The sequence below is a fragment of the Fusarium tjaetaba genome, assembly GCF_013396195.1.
Source record: "Fusarium tjaetaba strain NRRL 66243 chromosome Unknown NRRL66243_c0000185, whole genome shotgun sequence".
Classification (NCBI taxonomy): Eukaryota; Fungi; Ascomycota; class Sordariomycetes; order Hypocreales; family Nectriaceae; genus Fusarium; species Fusarium tjaetaba.
The window spans coordinates 66351-84191 of NW_023501381.1; the positions used below are offsets into that span (position 1 = coordinate 66351).

Below are 17841 nucleotides of genomic sequence, written 5' to 3' on the forward strand. Positions count from 1 at the left end.
CCTTGCTGGAGATAGCGTCATTTGTTTGGGCGGGAGCCTAAAAGAAAGCAGGTTCATTCCAGGTTAAAGACATGGCGAAGCCATATGTTAATCAGTTAGGCAGAGCGCGAAAGGGCAAGACGCAAGACTACCGCCTCAACAAAATCCATTATCCAAGGGGAGAATACAGGAGGGTCAGATAGGTTACGCCAAAATCTAACGACCGACTACTAAATCCGAGATCTGGTTTCTCCTCTTTTTCCCTCTAACGATTGAATAAGGTTTCAAACAAAATTGAATCTAGTTATGAACTAGTGCTGTTCGAGAACGGGAAATCTTTCACCCTCTAGACGGTATCCTTGACAGAGTCTTTGGTCCGCCGGTGTCTTTTGGTAGGCTAAATCTATCAAGGAAAGGTGGACACTCCTGTTGTTGGGGATTGACAAAGACAAGCCAGCGAAAGAGGATTGGAGCACTCAAACTTGACTTGACAAGGCCATTGCCGTATCTTGAAGCCCATGAAAAAAGAAAGCGAATAGTTGGTCTTCTCTTTCTCTATGGGGGTAACTTAATCAGCTGTAGACGAACTTGATGTTATAGCCAGGCTGTTGTGATTTGGATAAGGCGAGATGATTCTTAAAACCATTGCGGCGCATGAGTGAGTACCTCTACTCAGATTGAAAATTAGTATAATGCCAATCCTGTCTCTTAACACATTCGTTTGGTAAATGTTGCTGATATGTTGCCAGCTTGAAACGAGACTTCAATGAAGGAGTTTGAGAAGGCAGAATTGACTGTTTGCTAAAATTAGATAAAGGATAGAGGAGAGGTATACAGAAAAACAGCAATCATTGTGTTAGAGTAACTTTATAGTGCCTGATCTTTGGCTACCGGTTCTCTGTATGCGTCTGACTTAATCATATAGGCTGGAACTTTACCTTAGATAATTATATAGGCCGTTGGTTGCTGCGTGAGGCGTGTTTATGAGAGTGGTATTTCGGGTTGACAGGCCAGACAGCTGATGCTTGCATAGCGCACCTCCCTCGTTGGTCGAGAAACAGTAATGGCAACTATATTGCTGCCTCAATACGCGAAGGTCTCAACCATTTTTAAAGATGCATATGATCTAGGTTTGCTGGCGGCATGGATGAGAAGTTTTGGTTCGATGAATGCGAATGCTGTGGACAAAGCGTTTGATTCTCTTGGACTCCCAGGCGGCCATTCAGGGAAGCGAATGAAATACAAACAGAGCATGCTATTCTAGAGATACATCGTTGGCATTGAGGACTTTTCAGCTTCTGTGGCAAAGATAGCACTTCATCGAGCAAACAGTGAAGTTCTTTGCTCAAGATACCTCGGTTAAGTGACTTTGGCAAAGCAATGATCACCATCAGCCCATCACGCACGACTTCTGATTGTTATCAATAAAAGGATTAGCCTGATATTATCCCTAGCTCGCATAATACATCTGTAAGATCATGCTAATCGTGGGAACTGATGCTAATCGTGGGAACTGATGTTGCTGTATCGGTCCTGTCCATAACAAACTGCAGTGAGCGGTACGCAAACTTAACCGCGCCTTTCCCATTGGTGATCTGGACTAATGTCTCCACGAACGCAACTTTGCCTATCGATAAAAACTGATGTCACGTTTCTCCGTTTTCTCTCTTGGCGAAAATGTCCTGGTCAGCTGTTTCAGGTCCAGTGTTGTTGACTTAAGGCTCGTCGGCCGTTTGATGCGAGGAGCCGCCTAACCCTTGCACTCGGAGCAAGAATACGGATGGCTTGACGAAGATTAGGCGTACCCTTCCCCGATACCCTTGTTAGCCTTCTCAGATTCTCGGACGATGTGAGCGAAAAAGAATACTGTGTTAGGCGCCGCTTCCCCAGAAATCATGCACCAGCCCCCAAGTCAAAGCGTTAGAGTGGCGAGATTGTCGGTGTAACGCCGAAAGAAGCATAACCTCTGTTGGTCGAGCCAATATTTGGGGCTTCGTGACACTGGAGATGAAGCCTAAAAGCAGCACAGTCCATGTCTTGAATCAGGCTGACTGACTTGGTTCCACTACACAGCAGTCAAGGAAAACATGAAGGGCTGTGTCTGGTCCGTGGTGATTTAAGGCTACAATCGACTCCACTATACCACGTAGCACAGCAGTCAATAATTCTCGCCAAGCAATATCCTTGGTACGCAAATCGCACGGCCCACGGACAAACAGCGACTCACGGACTGCGTCCAGACAGTCAATCGCAGATCGATGCTATCAACTCGAATGTCATGACATTGGATCAGAACATGTTGTTGATCCTCAACGTCGACACTTGCTGTGCCTTTCGCTAGTGGGGAGAAAAGTCTTTGTTCCGTAGTGGGTGGTGTTGTCGATCTCGTATCCGCCTAGGAACCAGGAACGGGCCGCAAAGGTGCCGATGGGGCGGAGGTAGACTAGACTACAGGGGACTCAACGACAAGGATGATGTTTATTACAACCAACACTCAAAACTGAAGCGTGGTAAACTCTCTCAGAACACGGGACCGGGAACTTTTGCCTTGGATCAGGATCGTATGGACAAGGCAGTTGTTGGTGATAGGCCCACGATGACATTGACCTCCATAATGAGCCATAGTGACTCATGGTCCTATTGGCGGAGCATTTCCAAGCATTTACAGGGGACAACCAACAGCATAAACTAGTGATGCGATTTACCTAATAACCAACAACCAACAGCACAAGAACAACAGGGTCCCATTAGAAACACCCGACTCGTGCAGAATTCCCCGTGGTCCGAGGCTCTTGCGGTCGAATTGATTTAGCCAGAAACAGACAAGAGCCGAGCGAGTCAGGGGAATGAGGCTCTCAACATACTATATCTTACTAGTTAACATAGCTTCTCGGCTCCACATGAAAGCAAATTCTGTTGTGAGAATGCTAAGTCCCACTTGAAACGATAAGGTTTCCACCTTGCCACAGTCTAGGGCTGTATCTGTGGCCCGATGACATGGCAACTGACCAGCCATCCAAGACCTTGCACCGCGCGCTCAAGTGCGCTTTGGATATGCTTCTCCACGGTGTAGATCATGGGGCGTTGTCTTGCCATTGGCTTCCTTGTCTTCCACAAGCCTTACTGTGTTACACTGATGTAAAGTTACAGGGTTTGAGTTATACGAACACCGAAAATCGACTCACGGTCCGTCGGGCATCATGATATCAATGGATACATGATTGGAGCGGAACATCGTCCCCTAGAGTATGTATCCAAGATTCTTCGGAGCTTTCCTATTATGGAAGTGCGAGTGCTGATATAGAGAAATTCTTGAAAAGGTCGAGTCCACAGATGGGTATAAGAAGCCAAGTATGTCCAGAGTAATCTCTCTCACTTCACTATCCACTCAAACACAACCATCACCACAAAGTCAAACTCCTCTCTTATTCACCATGAAGTTCACAACTACTCTCTTCAGCCTCTTCGCCTCTCAGGCCCTCGCCGTCAACATGTACTCGGCCCCCAACGCCGAGAAGGAGTGCGGTGCCCTCGGCGTCGCAAAATGGGATCTCGATGCCCTTCCCGCCGGCACTGACGTCTCTGAGCTCCGCAAATGCAAAGAGCATCCCCTCTCGCTCAAGATCCACAGCCGCAACCCGGACGCTACCAAGGTCAACGTCCTTCAGAAGAGAAAGTGCACTTCATCCAAAGGCAAGCCCAGAGTTGGCTGCGACAAGCATTGGTGCTGGCAGAACTGCGGCAGTGCCAAGGAGGTCGAATGGGGTGCGTGGTGCTGGTCTGCCCATAAAGATGGAACTGGCGATTGGATGGCCTGTAACAGTGCCAGTGACTGTCCTGGTGAAGACAAGTACTGCGCTAAGGGTGACTGCAACCAGTGTGGTTGCGGCTGCTAAGCTCTCAACACCTTCACGATGAGTTGTTCTCATATTGAAACACGTCTACTTACTAGAGTACTTCTTGGAGGACATTCATGAGCTCGTATATGGGACAAAACTTGAAATATGTATAGCCTAGCCGGCTGAAACTTTATATCCTGATAAAAGGCCATCACTCTTTAGTTACAGAAATACACGGGGATTGCTTTTTGGGGCTCTATATTATCACTTTATTACGAAACTTGGGAGGGTTACCTGACTCTAATTCAGTGCAAAAGCTTTAGTCTCATGGCACGCAGCGTTCATGATGGTTTTCATTGATATGGAGCAACACAGAGGCTGCATATTTCAGAAAGGTCATGAAGTAAAGGATCCTCGATCAAGATATATGATACAATATGAAGTGTTACTGAGCCTTAGCAGCATGTCCAGTCTCGAGTCTTGTCGATATGTGCGGCCATATTGTAAAGTCCAGTCATACGAAATGAAAACTTGCTACATTCCTTCTTTTAGCCCTTTCTATATACTTTAACCATACCAGCGAAAAGGTCTACATAGCATTGAAGAAATGAGTGCAAACCACGAGGTCACGAGGCCATAAAGTTTCAGCCGCTGACGAAGCAAACAACATCTGGCCATGAAGGCGTAGCTACGTAGCAGATTGCTGGTCATAAGGTTAAGCTTCACCGAGCTAACACATGACGAGAACACATGTTGGCTTTCACAATATAAGCTTCTTACCAGAAAGCCTCCATGACATGTCACGGGGAATTTTGGTGAATGTTCAAAAAGTAAATTACAAAGAGATGACAAGGTGAATCCATTGTTGGCATGTGGCTTGTCGAGAACTCGGTAGCCAGGGGCGGTTCTTGACGACTTCCATGTATCGAGGCAAGAGAAAACTTCTATCCTTCGCTTGGAACCGACGTCTTGGATATGAAGCACATACAGGTAGGTTTCATACACGATCTTTGCCATTGGTTGAACATGTACATGTGATGCTATTATTTCTATTCTATACAGAGCCTTAGGCTGTTTTTCGCTCATCATATTCCCCATATTGCCACCGTTTATGGTTTTCTTCCGCCCACCATCTCGCTATGAAAGCCCCCTCTTCAACCCATTGCGCAACGTCATTGCCAAACCTCCGTGAAACAACATCTGTGAAAGAAGTAAAGTCGAAACTCTGCACAGAGTCGTGCTCCATGGGATCTTCATCCACGTTGCTCAATCGCCATTCGACATTGTCGATGAGAGGAATGGCAAGGTGGCGCTCTGGGTGACGGGCATCTCGGGCAGTTACTACAGCGCGACCTGGATTTACCACGACGAACTGCCAGTTCCCTTGGCCGGTTGTCTCGTTCTTTGTGAGAAGAGGTCGAATGAGGGATTGGCCTTCGTAATTGCGGACGAGGTCGGAAGCCACTTGTCGGCTGGCGTTGTTTAGGGAACCTGTCTCGAGGAGAAGATCGAGGATGGTTGGTAAGATTTGGGAGGAATGAACGGCATCGTGGATGTCGAAAGCGGGCAGGAGAGGATGAGATAGGACGAGAGGAACGTGGTCGATGCCGATGCTAGGGTTGTAGTAGGGCGACACGGCGCCGTTCTCAGGCATCGAGATTCCGTGGTCGCCGACGAAGACAATGAGGGTCTCATTGGCGACACCCTGCTCGTCTAGTAGATCCAAGATCTTGCGTAGCCATCGATCATCATAGCCTTCCGTATTGAGATAATGCGAAAGCATATCATGGCCATTAGCAAGTGGGACGTACTCCTCTCCCTCGGGCAGCTTGTAGGCGTGGTGACTTGTCGATGTGATGTGCGACAAGAAGACTCGCTCATCCTTCTCCTTGGCCTGGACAAACACGTCACGGAAGTAATCCTCCAAGGGGTCCTCTTCAAAGGCAAAGCCGTTGATTCGTGGTAGTGTTACCGGCCCGTGTGTCGCATTCTCAGATCGTAGCCACTCAAGTCCGATGAGATGCTCCTCCGGAAAGCCAGTTGCCTCCATCAACTCTTGCTGATTGTTATATCCCAAAGTCGCAGCTGAGTAGAAGTATGACTGCCACTTGAAGTCGTTGAAGGGGCGCGACCCGGCGTCGGTAGTGTTGGACACTTGGTTCAGAGCTTCGAAGATATTGGCCAAGCAAGGCTGGTAGATATGGTGCGCGTAGTCGAGATTGAAGTCCGCGAGCAATGGGCCGATACCGCATAAGGTACCGACCAAGCTCTTAAAAGTAAAGGTGCCGGTGGTATGGGCATTGGTGAAGTGAACGCCGCCACGCTTGGGCTTGGACCCTTGGTGGTCGAAGCCATCGTCGTAGTCGCCTGTAATGTAATTGGCGGTAGGAGTAAGATTGGCCAATTTCTCATGAGCCTCTTGAGGAATCTTGTTGTCGGGGAATGTTGATGCCAAAAGCTTCCAAATGTTTCCATCCTTCTTAATTGGGAAAACGTCATTTCGTGTGCTTTCGAGGAAGCACAGAATGACATGTCGGATGGGAACGTCTTGCAGCTTGTCCTTCAGTGTGGGAACAATGTCTTGTCCGAGATTCGAAATCTTCAATGGGTCGACATCAGCATTGTAATGCGGGCGCTTCCAGTGCCAATCCTCGAAGCCGGCCAACACTTGATCATTGGGAAGCCAATCAAATGGCTCGGCCGTTGCGAGCGCAGTGACATTGTCCCAGCTGTGCTGGATGCCAGTGCCGAAAACACTAGGCAAGTCTTGCAATGTCGGTCCCGAGGAAAAGTCCACGAATGGCGACAGTGCTGCGGTGTAAGAGAGAAATATGAGGGATCGGTCGGAGGGTCGTGCGACGGCCGCGTAGACGAGCGTGAGCAAGAAGATGGCCGCCAAAGCGAATGGCACGGATCTCAAAGCAGTTCTGAGTCGGAATTGGAACGGGCTCAAGTGCTGGGTCTTTTGTTCTTGGAGGTCGTCGTCGGAACTTTCGTCATCGAAGGAATCAGCCTGGCCCTCGAGATCGGCTTTCGGTAGAGGAGCATAGCGATTGTGGCGGGGAAGAATGCGACGAAGGAATTGCCAAGCATTGGCGATCGATCGATGTATAACCTCAGCGACGTAGCCATGGATGTTGTAGCAAGGTGTCTTGAGGAGCCAGCTCAATAAGATGTTGGCGCAGAGGACACTTGTAAATGCGACGCTGCCCGACAGCATCAACGATTTGGAGGAGGGGTCGTTTGGCAGAGAGATGTTGCTATAATGTATTTCGGAGCCGGCGACGAGGTAGAAGGATATCGAGACCACACTAAGCAACGCGTTGATGAACATGAATATCGCGGTGAAGACGAGGACAGCGATTTGCGACCGCGTGGGTAGGCCCGTGGACCATTGGTCAAGGAGAAGTCGAATGAGGGTGAGGAGGACGACATCTTGTGTAACGAACGAATAGCCCCAACGATGTAATAGATTTTGGTGCACGGCATTGATGTGTGCGTAAATGTGTATTATCTTGGCACCCCAAACTGCGAGGGCTGTGAAGGTGAAGAAGAATTGGCGGTTGGGTACTCGTTTTAGCAGAGCGCGTGCGAGCGCCAAGGCCGCCTGAGACGGTGTCGTATTCTGCATCATTGGATGAATGGTTTGTCTGAAAAGAGAGGAAGAAGGAAAGAATTACACGCTTTAGAAAAAGAAAATGCCACGTTATTGAGCCTCCAAATAAGCTCTCAAAGAATAAAGTCTGTTTTTACAGAAAAGCATCGCATGGCAAAAAGATACAACAGCAACGGCAAAAGCTTGAAACAGAGTGCGCCCAGCTGGGACTACGGGCAAGACCGTTATTAAGGGGTTTTTCTCACTGCCCTACTGCCTGAAGTGCCTGTACCTTTATTTACTGCATGTGGAGGGAGCCTCAGCCTCAGCCCTTTTGCCCTTTTGGGGGGTCAGCGCTGACATTTTGCATGTTACCTGGCTCCAATCAGGGCACCCGTCGGTAATCAAAATAGTTACAACGGGGCACTGAAAAGGAGATGACTCGTGTGACTTTGGCTTTTTGGGGCGGCTGGCCCCGGATCTTCGGCTGAGGGTGCCGTTGTCTGCGTCGAGACGAAGATGGTGCTCGGCGGCGTCAATCTAGCCCAAACATTGAGTTTAAGGGATACAGTCTGTACTTTCCATAAATTGCATTCATCACGGCAATCAACATGGCGACATTAATGGAGATCAGATTCACCATTGACCGACAAGTTGCACATAGAAATTCGACGTTTGAAATGGTCGTCAGAGACCCATATGTCAGATTTCACAGATTTCAGAAGATGGATCCCCAAAACCAGGGGCCATTCCAGGGCCGGGCTCGCTAACGGTAACAGATTTGATTGGCCCTCGCCTCTAATTTCCTCTAAAGCTTAGCTGTAAGGGGCAAAGGGGTTCGGTAACACGGTCCAGAATGCACAATGGCATCCATCGCTTTCCAGCTCCTTCACAGCTGTTGTTGTGGACAGCTTTGCAAACCGCCTGAAGCAACCCACGAAAACATCATGATGTTTTTGGGGGTAAGTATCCGCAGCCAACATTCAGTAGCTGAAACGGGTATGCGCCGAATTGCATGTTGGTAGTCAGGCAGGCAGGTAATACGAGGCACAGTCACTGACAACTGTTTGTGTCCTGTGCATTCATCGCTGCATTTGTCGTTTTACGGGCCAGCCAGTGAGTGAGTCCAAACACACAGCCCCAATTATCGCCAATCAATGTGGAGTGAATGGTGCTGATCTGTGCCCCCTTGTGCAGGGAAAACAGCCGGGCTAGTCGCGTGTTAAATTTGGAGGGGCTTGGTCCAGGCTCATGTCCTGCTTCTGATTGGCATGTGTTGTCATCTTCAAAGGGGAGAGGAAAAGTCTAGAAGAGCAGTCATTCTGCCTTGGCTGGCATCACTCTGCCACCCTCTTCAGCCCTACCTCCCGTCGCAAGTCATTTCTGTTGATCGAATTGTAATTGTGATCTTGTAATTTGGCTTCGCATTTGTCGCGTCGGGCATTTTCTCAATCAGCAATCGCGTGAATCCAAGAACATCTAACCTGGCCCAAGTGCGCCATGCCCAGGCCGTCAATTTTCGCATTTCCGCTGCAATTCACTTTGGCCCCCAAACCAAACAGAAGGATTTGGCTACCAACCTGATAGCCGGAGGATTCAATGCAAAATAGGGTAGAGTCTGGGGCTAGGCGCCCGAAGGATGCGGGACATCCACCACCATATCACATCAGCCGTGAAAAAAAGAACTCACAGCCACGAAACATGCATCCACGAAACACTATTGAGCATGTCACTCCAACGCTTATTCGACAAGATATATTGTAAGATTTAGGATTCAATGCTAAAGCTGGAGAGACATTTGGGAGGACCAATCAATATCGTCTAAACTGGCAGCTTTTGCGTCATTTTTAAGAACCCAGCATAGGGTAGGCCCTGGCTCGATACGATTGGTACGCATCGTGACGAATAAATCTCCCCGCGGAGCCCGAAAACAGTGGTCGGTCAATGAATTCGCCTGTAATGTGTGGAATAATAATAGGGCCAGAGCTTAAAGGTTTGAGAGTATTGTTTAACTACCCTTGCCTGCGTGTCAATATTTCGCTATCAACCAAAACTCTATGCAATTCCTAGACCCGCGGCCTCCCGAACTTTGCCTTTGATGTTAGACACGCACCATGCTTAGAAGAATTTACATATAACGCGAGACGAGATTAAGTTCTCAATTGTAAACTCTTTTGGCACGTGGTATTTCTTCTGGTTCATATTGACGCTGTTCTGAACTTTCATCTTCTCATGACGACGGCGATTGTGACGAGACCACGTGTAGGTAACTGATCATCTTGACTTGAATCGCCATCCCGTGAGAGACAGAGAATGATGTAAACTTAGATCATGGCTACTGCATCATGCTTGCTTATTCTTTTCCCTAGCAGAAGCAGATGTACAGCTTTGCTTGTGCCGAGTTCCTTCAAAGCATAAGACGCCGACAAGCCAGCCAACTTCGTTTCATTTCGATGCCAGATTTGGCCGCTTAATAGCTGTTGGTAGATAGGCATTTTCGAGACTCGTTTGAGCCATATGCACAAGTACAGCTACACCGTAGTCCATCAGAAGTCAGCCATTGAAAGCCTGTTAAGCAACGACAAGGAATTTTCTCTTACACTCTTCTTCTCGAAGATGGATAGAAACGTAACAGCAACATCACTTGCAAAAAAGCTAGTATTTTCCTATTTCACAGTACAGGTGCCTCAGGAAACGTAGGCGTGGTTGAGAGTTGAAGCTAGCCGATGGCAGGGCCCTATCTTGTAGGTATATTGCCATGTTCAGCTCCATATCCTTGAAGAAATAATACCTGACCGATTGAGACAATCAGAGTGCACCTCTCAAAGAATGACATCAAGATTATCGTATAAGCTCCGTTGGTCGAGGTTGCCGGATTATTTGCACGTAAACACCATAAAATGCAGTTCGCGGACCCGGTGTCCCTTTCGCGATATCGCACAGCCGCCAAAGGCCAAGGGGACTTCATGGCTCAATTAAATGTCTGACTTGTTGAAACTAGGTATATCTAAGTCTCCTCATTAAAATGATGCAAAAGGACAATGCTTCAATACCAGAAATGCCAAGCATTCATGACGACAAAAAGTAAACAACCAACAAACATCACGGAATAATACTCGGCGCGGTTCGGGCTTTAGCCGGACCCCGCGAAATGCAATAGCAACATGTCAGCATGGCTAACTTCGATGCACCTCATCTCTCCACCAGGCGGCCATGGACTTCCAGACAGATCAACTGCCTATATCTTTTGATATTTATACGACGTAAGAATATATGTCAACTCTTTGGATTCTGTTCACAAGCTGACAATTGAGATAGATCCACCAAGCCAAAGCTGACTCGCACGAGTACAAGCAAAGTCAGAACAGGTTGTGTCACCTGCAAAAAGCGTCATGTCAAATGTGATGAAGCAAAGCCTCACTGCCGAAACTGTGTGAGGAATAACCGGCAATGTGAAGGTTACGCCATCCCGGACAGAAAGCGGAATAAGGGGCCAGGCCAGTTTCAATGGGATTCGAAACGTGTCACCTGGACAGCTCCCTTGAAAACGCAGCTCCATCTCGTTCAAGATTCTCTCGACTTCAGAGACGCTCAGACTGTCCTTTATTTTGATGAGTTTATACAAGTTGTGCAGAGCCCGTGGATCTCAGCTGGGTTCAACAGCGATCTATGGTCCGTGACGCTACCCCAGGTTGCACGCACCAACGACATTGTACGGCATGCCGCGATAGCAATTGGCGCATTGAGCAAATGGCTCGCCAAATTGGAATATGATTCACTTGGTTCGTTGTTGTCGGCGGATAATGAAGCTGCGCAGGAGGATCCGGACTATCTGAACGCGGTATCGCACTACTGCCATGCGCTCAAACTACAGAGCCAACAGTTTTCTATACACGACGCCGTATTCCTTTCAGTTCTGTTTCTATGCTTCGAGACATTACGGGGGAATAGAAAAGCTGCGCTGGATCACATCAACCATGGATTAGCAATGTTGCTTGCGCTCTTGACTGATGAAGATTCTTCGTTGATGAAGTCCGTCGCTCCAAATCCAAAACCGCTCATCGCCGTGGTAGCAGATATCTTCTCCCAGCTACTCCCGCAAACAAGACTCATCCTACGTGGGAACATCGGCCGTAGCCCCGCTGTACCGAACTTCACCAAGGGCCTACGCGCCAAGAAGCATACAGTCGAGTCTTTCATGTCCCTGGTAAACCAGATTCCTCGAGATTACCCACCGACTGAAAAGCTACCGCCTGTTCTTGACAGCCTGGATGACTTTGAGAAATATTGGCTTACCGGCCGGAATGCCAAACTTGCTGTGGTTCCCCTCCTCATGGAGGCTGTTCAGAACACTGGTGTATTAGTCTCATCGGATCCTGATATTATTTCCAGAGTTTGGAGGGAGATCACGGCTGATCCACGTATCAAAGAAATATGTGAAGCCTCCACGAAGGAATTAAGGGCCCTGGAAGCTGCATTCATGCCTCTCTTCAACCGTGCAATTATGTCAGATGCGAAATCAACGGACTACATCAGAGCTGTTCATCTTCGCTTGCATTATCTCGGCACATGCACCTTCGATGATCTCACGCATTTCTATGACGTTGAGCCCATTCAGGCCAAGACTCCCCTGTTTCGCGAGTACCTCTCCCTAGCCGAGATCAGTATCCGAATCGCGAAGCGAGATTTGAAGAACCCGGCGCAGCAGCTTTCACTACAATGCAACATGGCATCGCATCTATTTCTCATCGCATTGTTTTGTCGCGATGCTCTTCTTCGCGATGAAGCGACATGGTTGCTAAAAGACTACCCTGGCCAAGACGGGATCTGGAACGCCCGTTCGCTGTACCTACTAGCTCACAGGAACAAGGTCGTGGAGAGGATAAATGCATCTGAAGGTACACCCATAGAGCAATGGCACAGGCTACTGCGCAGGGAGTACCTTTTTGAAGAAGGAGGTGACCGTGTTATTTTCTGCTATCTGGAAAAGGATGAGACTACAGGGGAGTGGCGGCTTGTGGAGGAGACGGCCGTAGTGAAGGGAGAGCTTGACGCTATTGAGTGGGCGAGAAGACCGCCTTCAGCAGCTGGCAGACCTTTACTGGGAGATATCATTACCCTCTGGCCTGAGTTGGTGGAATGAGAGTGACTTCAAAGCAAGGGATGGGAATTGAGATTGGTCTCATGTGTTGTAATTAGTGGAGAGTCTTGTATAAGCTATGTATACTATGAACTATGGCCCTTCAAGCTATGATTGTAAGATGCTTCGATTTTGTGAGGGCTTTGATCATGCGAAATAAATCTAGTGGAGAAAGAAGAAACACGAACAGTACGCTGTATCTGAGAAGGGAAGTTTACAAAGGGCTAATGATGAAGGCAGCAAGTGAAGCAAAGAACAAGAAGAGAAGGTGGCAGAAGGTTATTGGTCCAGAGCTTGGTTCTGCACCATTTCCCAGTAGATGCCCTGTTTGTTGACGAGTTCGGTATGTGAGCCCTTCTCAATGACCTTTCCGTCATCAAAAACAAAGATGACATCTGCATTCTGAATCGTCGAGAGTCGGTGAGCCACAGAGATGACGGTGCGTCCGTTGCGAGCTGTGTCAATCGCAGCCGCAACAACCTTCTCAGACTCCGAGTCAAGAGCTGAAGTCGCTTCATCTAGAAGAAGAATCTTCGGATCTCGAATCAGGGCGCGGGCGATTGCGATCCGTTGCTTCTGCCCTCCCGACATGGATACTCCTTTGTGCCCCATGTCGGTGTTGTAGCCTTCGGGAAGTGAGACGATGAAGTCGTGGATGAAGGCGTCGCGACAGACTTGGTGGATCCTGTCGTCGGTCACAGACTCTGGATTTTCGATGCCGAAGAGAATGTTGTCGCGGATGGAACCTCTAAACATGGCGGGTTCTTGAGATACGAGAGACAGAACTTGACGATAATCGTAGACGTTCGTATCCTTGATGTCTTGGCCATTGCACAGGATTGCACCATTACCGGCTTCGACGTCGTAGAAGCGTTCGAGAAGCGAGATAACGGTCGTCTTACCACAACCTGATGCTCCGACAAAAGCGGCATACTGGCCCTTCTCGATGGTAAGGTTCAGCCTGTCAAAAACGGGAACGTCTCTCGTGGGGTATTTGAACGAGACGTCGCGCAACTCAATCTTGACTCCGCCGCCTGTGTTCTTGATGCCCTCTCCATGCTTGCCATGTGTCTGTCGATCCGGATGAACGGATTGCCGCACGTCGAGAATGCGGTTCGCGGAAGCAGTCACTTGGGCAGCGCTTGGTGCCAGTCCAAACCCTTGACTGCCGGCTTCAGCTCCCTGGATGACAGCCATGAAGCAGACAAAGAACGCTTCCATTGAGTACTCTCCACTGATGAGGAGACCACCGCCGTACCAGAACAGCAAAGCCTGACACCCGAGGCCGACACTGTCCGCGAAGCCGAAGATCGCTGATGTCCACTGAGCCTTTCGGTTGGCTGCCTTCACATGCCCATCCAAGAGATCGCGGTACCGGCTGTTGATTGAGTCCTCCATGGTAAGTGAAGACACCGTTCTGATAGCTTCAATGGCTTCAGTGGCGAATGCGGAGCTTTCTTGGAAGATCGCCGCGTTCATCTTGTCGAAGTGAACCTCATGCTTGTACTTCCAGCATCCACCCGCAATCATGAGTGGCAGAGCGACAGACATGGAGATCAAGCCGAGCTTCCAACCGAAGACGAGTGAGATGATGACACAACCAGTGATGTTGAAGATGGCGGAGAGCATGAGTGCGAGGTTAATACCAAGCAGTTCCTCCAGCTGCTTTGCGTCACTCGAAATGCGAGAGCTCAAAGATCCATGGGAGTTATCCTCTTGATCAAAGAAAGAGAGTTTCTGATACAGCATGTCGTTGAGGTACTGAGACTTGTACACTCCGCTGACGTAGTACTGGACTCGCAACCCAATCCAACCTTCACAAAGATACGCAAGGCCAACACCTCCAGCGAGGGCAAACCACATGAAGCCCCAGAACTGACTCTCACTCTTCAAGTCACTGCCTTGAAGAAGGAAGACCCCGAGGGCTTTCGCGAAGAGCCAAGCTTGGATAGGGGTACCAGCTGCGACGGCCATAGACGAGAGGAGAACACCAAAGAAGTTGGGCCACTTCTGTCTGCGTTCGTACAGTAGCTTTCCGAAACTCTTGAAGAGACCACGAGGTTTCTTGGGTGCTTCTTTTTGGGTGGAAGTCGTAGTGATATCAGCCAGCTTGGCATCGGGATGGTGTATGTGCGACTCGTCATCCGACACAAGAGGCCCCTTCTCTTCCTGATCATCAGCAACCTTGAGAGCCTGCGCTCTGACAAGAGAAGCATAAACTCCGTGGTCCTTGGCCATGAGATCCGCGTGGGTGCCTTGCTCAACCGCCTTCCCGCTCTGCAGCACGATGATATTGTCGGCCTTCTTGATGGTAGATAGTCGATGGGCAATGGTGATGGTTGTGCGGTTTTGCGTTGCCCTATCGAGGGCAGCTTGGACGATCTTCTCACTCTTTGCATCAATGGCGCTGGTGGCTTCGTCGAGGATGATAATGTTGGGCTTCTTGATGATGCTTCTCGCGATCGCTAGGCGTTGTTTTTGGCCGCCCGACAGCTTTGCGCCGCCGTCACCGACACGCGTATCGTAGCCCTATATCAATTAGTTAGGATAGGAGTGACTGAGAAGGTGAGGAGTCAAAAGGCTTACATCAGGAAGGCGATTGATGAACTCATCGGCATAGGATTCTTGACAGGCGTCTCGAACCATCTGGCGCTTCTTTTCTTCGGGCTGATCTTGCCATTCGGATCCAATAAGACCATGCGCGACGTTGTTAAAGATTGTATCGTTGAAGAGAAAAGGTTCCTGTTGCACTAAACCAATATGTGAGCGCCACCATTTGAGATCAAGGTCTTCGACGTTGTTCCCGCCAATGGAAACCGAGCCCGCTAAGGTAGGGTTGACTACAGGAGCCTCTTCCTCAGACTGCTCCTCAGGCTCCTCGCCGGTCTTCTTCTGAGATTTGGGTTCAACGACTTGAGGCAAGACGTGGTGTTCCTTGAGTGAGTACCAGCGCTCAAGCAAGCCAACGATGGTGCTCTTCCCTGACCCTGAAGGACCAACTATCGCAGTATTCTGTCCGGAGTGAATGGAGAAGCTGAGGTCGTCCAGGATACGGACCCCAGGGCGGCTGGGATACTCGAAGGTCACGTTGTCGAAGACAATGTCACATGAAGTGATATCAGGCTTGAGGGAGCCAGAGGAGGGGATGGGAGCATCGATGACAGTGAAGAACTCGCATGCAGCAACCATGGCTTTGCTAACAGCCATGAGAGGAGTGGCGATACGTTCGAGAGATGTGAGGATCAACATGACGGACATGAGGACGATAACGATGACTCCGGGATTGTCAATGGCGCCGGAGATGTATCTTCGTGTTCCATACCAAAAGGCGAGACCAAAAGTTCCAAAGACTCCAAAGAACTAGAGAGCTGTTAGTATCGGATGTCTAAGGGGCATCTGGGGACGTACAATCATGCCAAGATGAAGACCCATGAATGGTGCCATCTTTTGGCCTTCCTCGATAGCCTTCTCGACCCAGACTCTGTACCTAGCCATCACTCGGGATTGAGCGCCACAAGCAGTGACGAGCCGGATCCCTTGGAGAGCTTCACTGGCAATAGCGGTACCTTGAGCGTCCGCCTGTCCAGTCGCGGTTTGGCCCTTGACGAGAATTGGCATGGAGATGGACAAGATGACCATCATGTAAAGGATCAGAGATGCAGTGACCAAGGTAATATCCCAACTCCACACGAAGGCGACAATGATAGCCGCCCAGATGGTGCCGTTGAACTCCAGGAACGTGCCCAGTCGCTCTGAGATGCCGACTTGAAGGGTATTAGACGTCGCGGTGATGGCAGTAGCAGGTGCGCCGGCAGGCATGGAGTCAATGACGTGGATAGACTGCGAAAAGAGAGATTGGAGGTAATGAAGACGAATAGCGGACGATAGTCGGATACCAATCATTCGGAAGCAGTATTTGTTGATGGTGTTGAGACACCAACGACCCAAGAACAGAGCCATGATGTAAAGCGCCTGTCGGTTCAGGATGGATTGAAACTTATCAGTCGGGAAGCTAGACGTGTCCCTGAAGTAGTCTGTGAACTGATTGACGAGCTGGCCAAAGATGATGTTCATAAGCGGCATGGTAATCCCAGCGCCAATGGATGCGAAGGAGGCGAGGGCGTAGATGAAGAAGTCCCATTTTGTAGCGTAACTAAAGACTCGTATGTAGTCGGCGACTTTTGGTGTTCGTTGGGGTCTTTGGGTATCTTGGTTCGTGGTGAGGGATTTCTCGTCATCGTGCTTGGCGTCGGTAGGGGGTTTGGCGTCGGCGGCCATGATGGAGGAAGGGGTAATAGTGTTCTGTTGACAAGAAATGTATTAGCACAACAGTCAAATAATGTATCGAAGGAGGAATTGAGGTCGTTACTGTTTTAATGCAGATTTCCACCGCTGGAATCACGGGGATCGAGGTGTCTATGCCAAGCAGTCAACAACAGCATGCATACGCTCGCTTGCGAGAAAAGAGTATATGAAGGATAGACTGAGAAAGAAAGGTTGCAATTGCAACAGAACGGAACAAGATAAAGTTAAAGATAAGAATGAGATGGGAGATGAACCAACGCAAAAGATCTCGAGTCATATTCTGTCAGCGCGTAATATCTTATGTAGCCAACCCATCTCGTGCTGAAGAACCCCTGTCTCATCGAGTTCTGCGCATTCTCGCTCCCTCGTAAGAGACGATTTCCTGTTTTGGACGTTTTACGAGCTCCACTCTTTTTTTTCGCGACGTCGAAGTGGGCCCGTATAACTCGTACCGAACTAAATCCTGACAGGTAACAGTAATCTTCCTTTTGACGTTTCACGCATTTCAGGCATCTCGGGGGTCAGAAGCTTCCCGATACTGAACCCGTAAACGTCCCGATTTGTAGCTTCTTTTACGACCCGGCGGGTGATAATTGCTGTCCGTGGCTAGAATCAGCAAATTCTCTGTAAGTGCAAAGATGTTAGGGTCATCAGGAGACAAACGAAAGCATGAGGGGGGTTTCCAACCTGGAATCAAGAGCTAAATCCTTCAATAACAGAGCTTGAAGAGAGTATGTCTATTCAAGGAAGTAGGTTGAGCGGTGCATGTCGAACAAGATCACCAAGTCTTGGGAAACAGTCATGGGAAAGGGGCTGTATTGTCAATGTCGTTGATCCATACGCCTGTATTCTACGAGATGACCAGCAGGATTGATTCTACGAATGTACTGAGAATATGTCAACTCTTTTCGATGGGATTGTAAGTAGCCTCTTGCCGCTCCGCCAATAGCGTCATCCAAGTGAAGTGCCTTCCTACGGCCCAA

The 17841-nt window shown here is 49.1% G+C and overlaps 4 protein-coding genes across 4 annotated transcripts; 2 read left to right on the forward strand and 2 right to left on the reverse strand.

Annotated features, from left to right (window-relative positions):
• Window positions 1–3413: 3413 nt before the first annotated feature.
• Window positions 3414–3875, forward strand: FTJAE_8530 (uncharacterized protein; the record flags this gene model as incomplete). Its single annotated transcript, XM_037355357.1, has 1 exon — window positions 3414–3875. One exon carries the CDS (start codon window positions 3414–3416, stop codon window positions 3873–3875), a length of 462 nt encoding a protein of 153 aa, XP_037204420.1.
• Window positions 3876–4884: 1009 nt separating this feature from the next.
• Window positions 4885–7449, reverse strand: FTJAE_8531 (Lipoteichoic acid synthase-like yvgJ; the record flags this gene model as incomplete). The annotated part of the gene is made up of 1 exon (XM_037355358.1): window positions 4885–7449. The coding sequence occupies one exon, from the start codon at window positions 7447–7449 to the stop codon at window positions 4885–4887; it is 2565 nt and encodes an 854-aa protein (XP_037204421.1).
• A 3177-nt stretch (window positions 7450–10626) lies between these two features.
• Window positions 10627–12556, forward strand: FTJAE_8532 (transcription factor; the record flags this gene model as incomplete). The annotated part of the gene is made up of 2 exons (XM_037355359.1): window positions 10627–10676; window positions 10732–12556. The coding sequence occupies 2 exons, from the start codon at window positions 10627–10629 to the stop codon at window positions 12554–12556; spliced, it is 1875 nt and encodes a 624-aa protein (XP_037204422.1).
• A 276-nt stretch (window positions 12557–12832) lies between these two features.
• FTJAE_8533 (multidrug resistance) lies at window positions 12833–16831 on the reverse strand (the record flags this gene model as incomplete). Its single annotated transcript, XM_037355360.1, has 3 exons — window positions 12833–15082; window positions 15140–15913; window positions 15962–16831. 3 exons carry the CDS (start codon window positions 16829–16831, stop codon window positions 12833–12835), a joined length of 3894 nt encoding a protein of 1297 aa, XP_037204423.1.
• Window positions 16832–17841: the final 1010 nt, after the last annotated feature.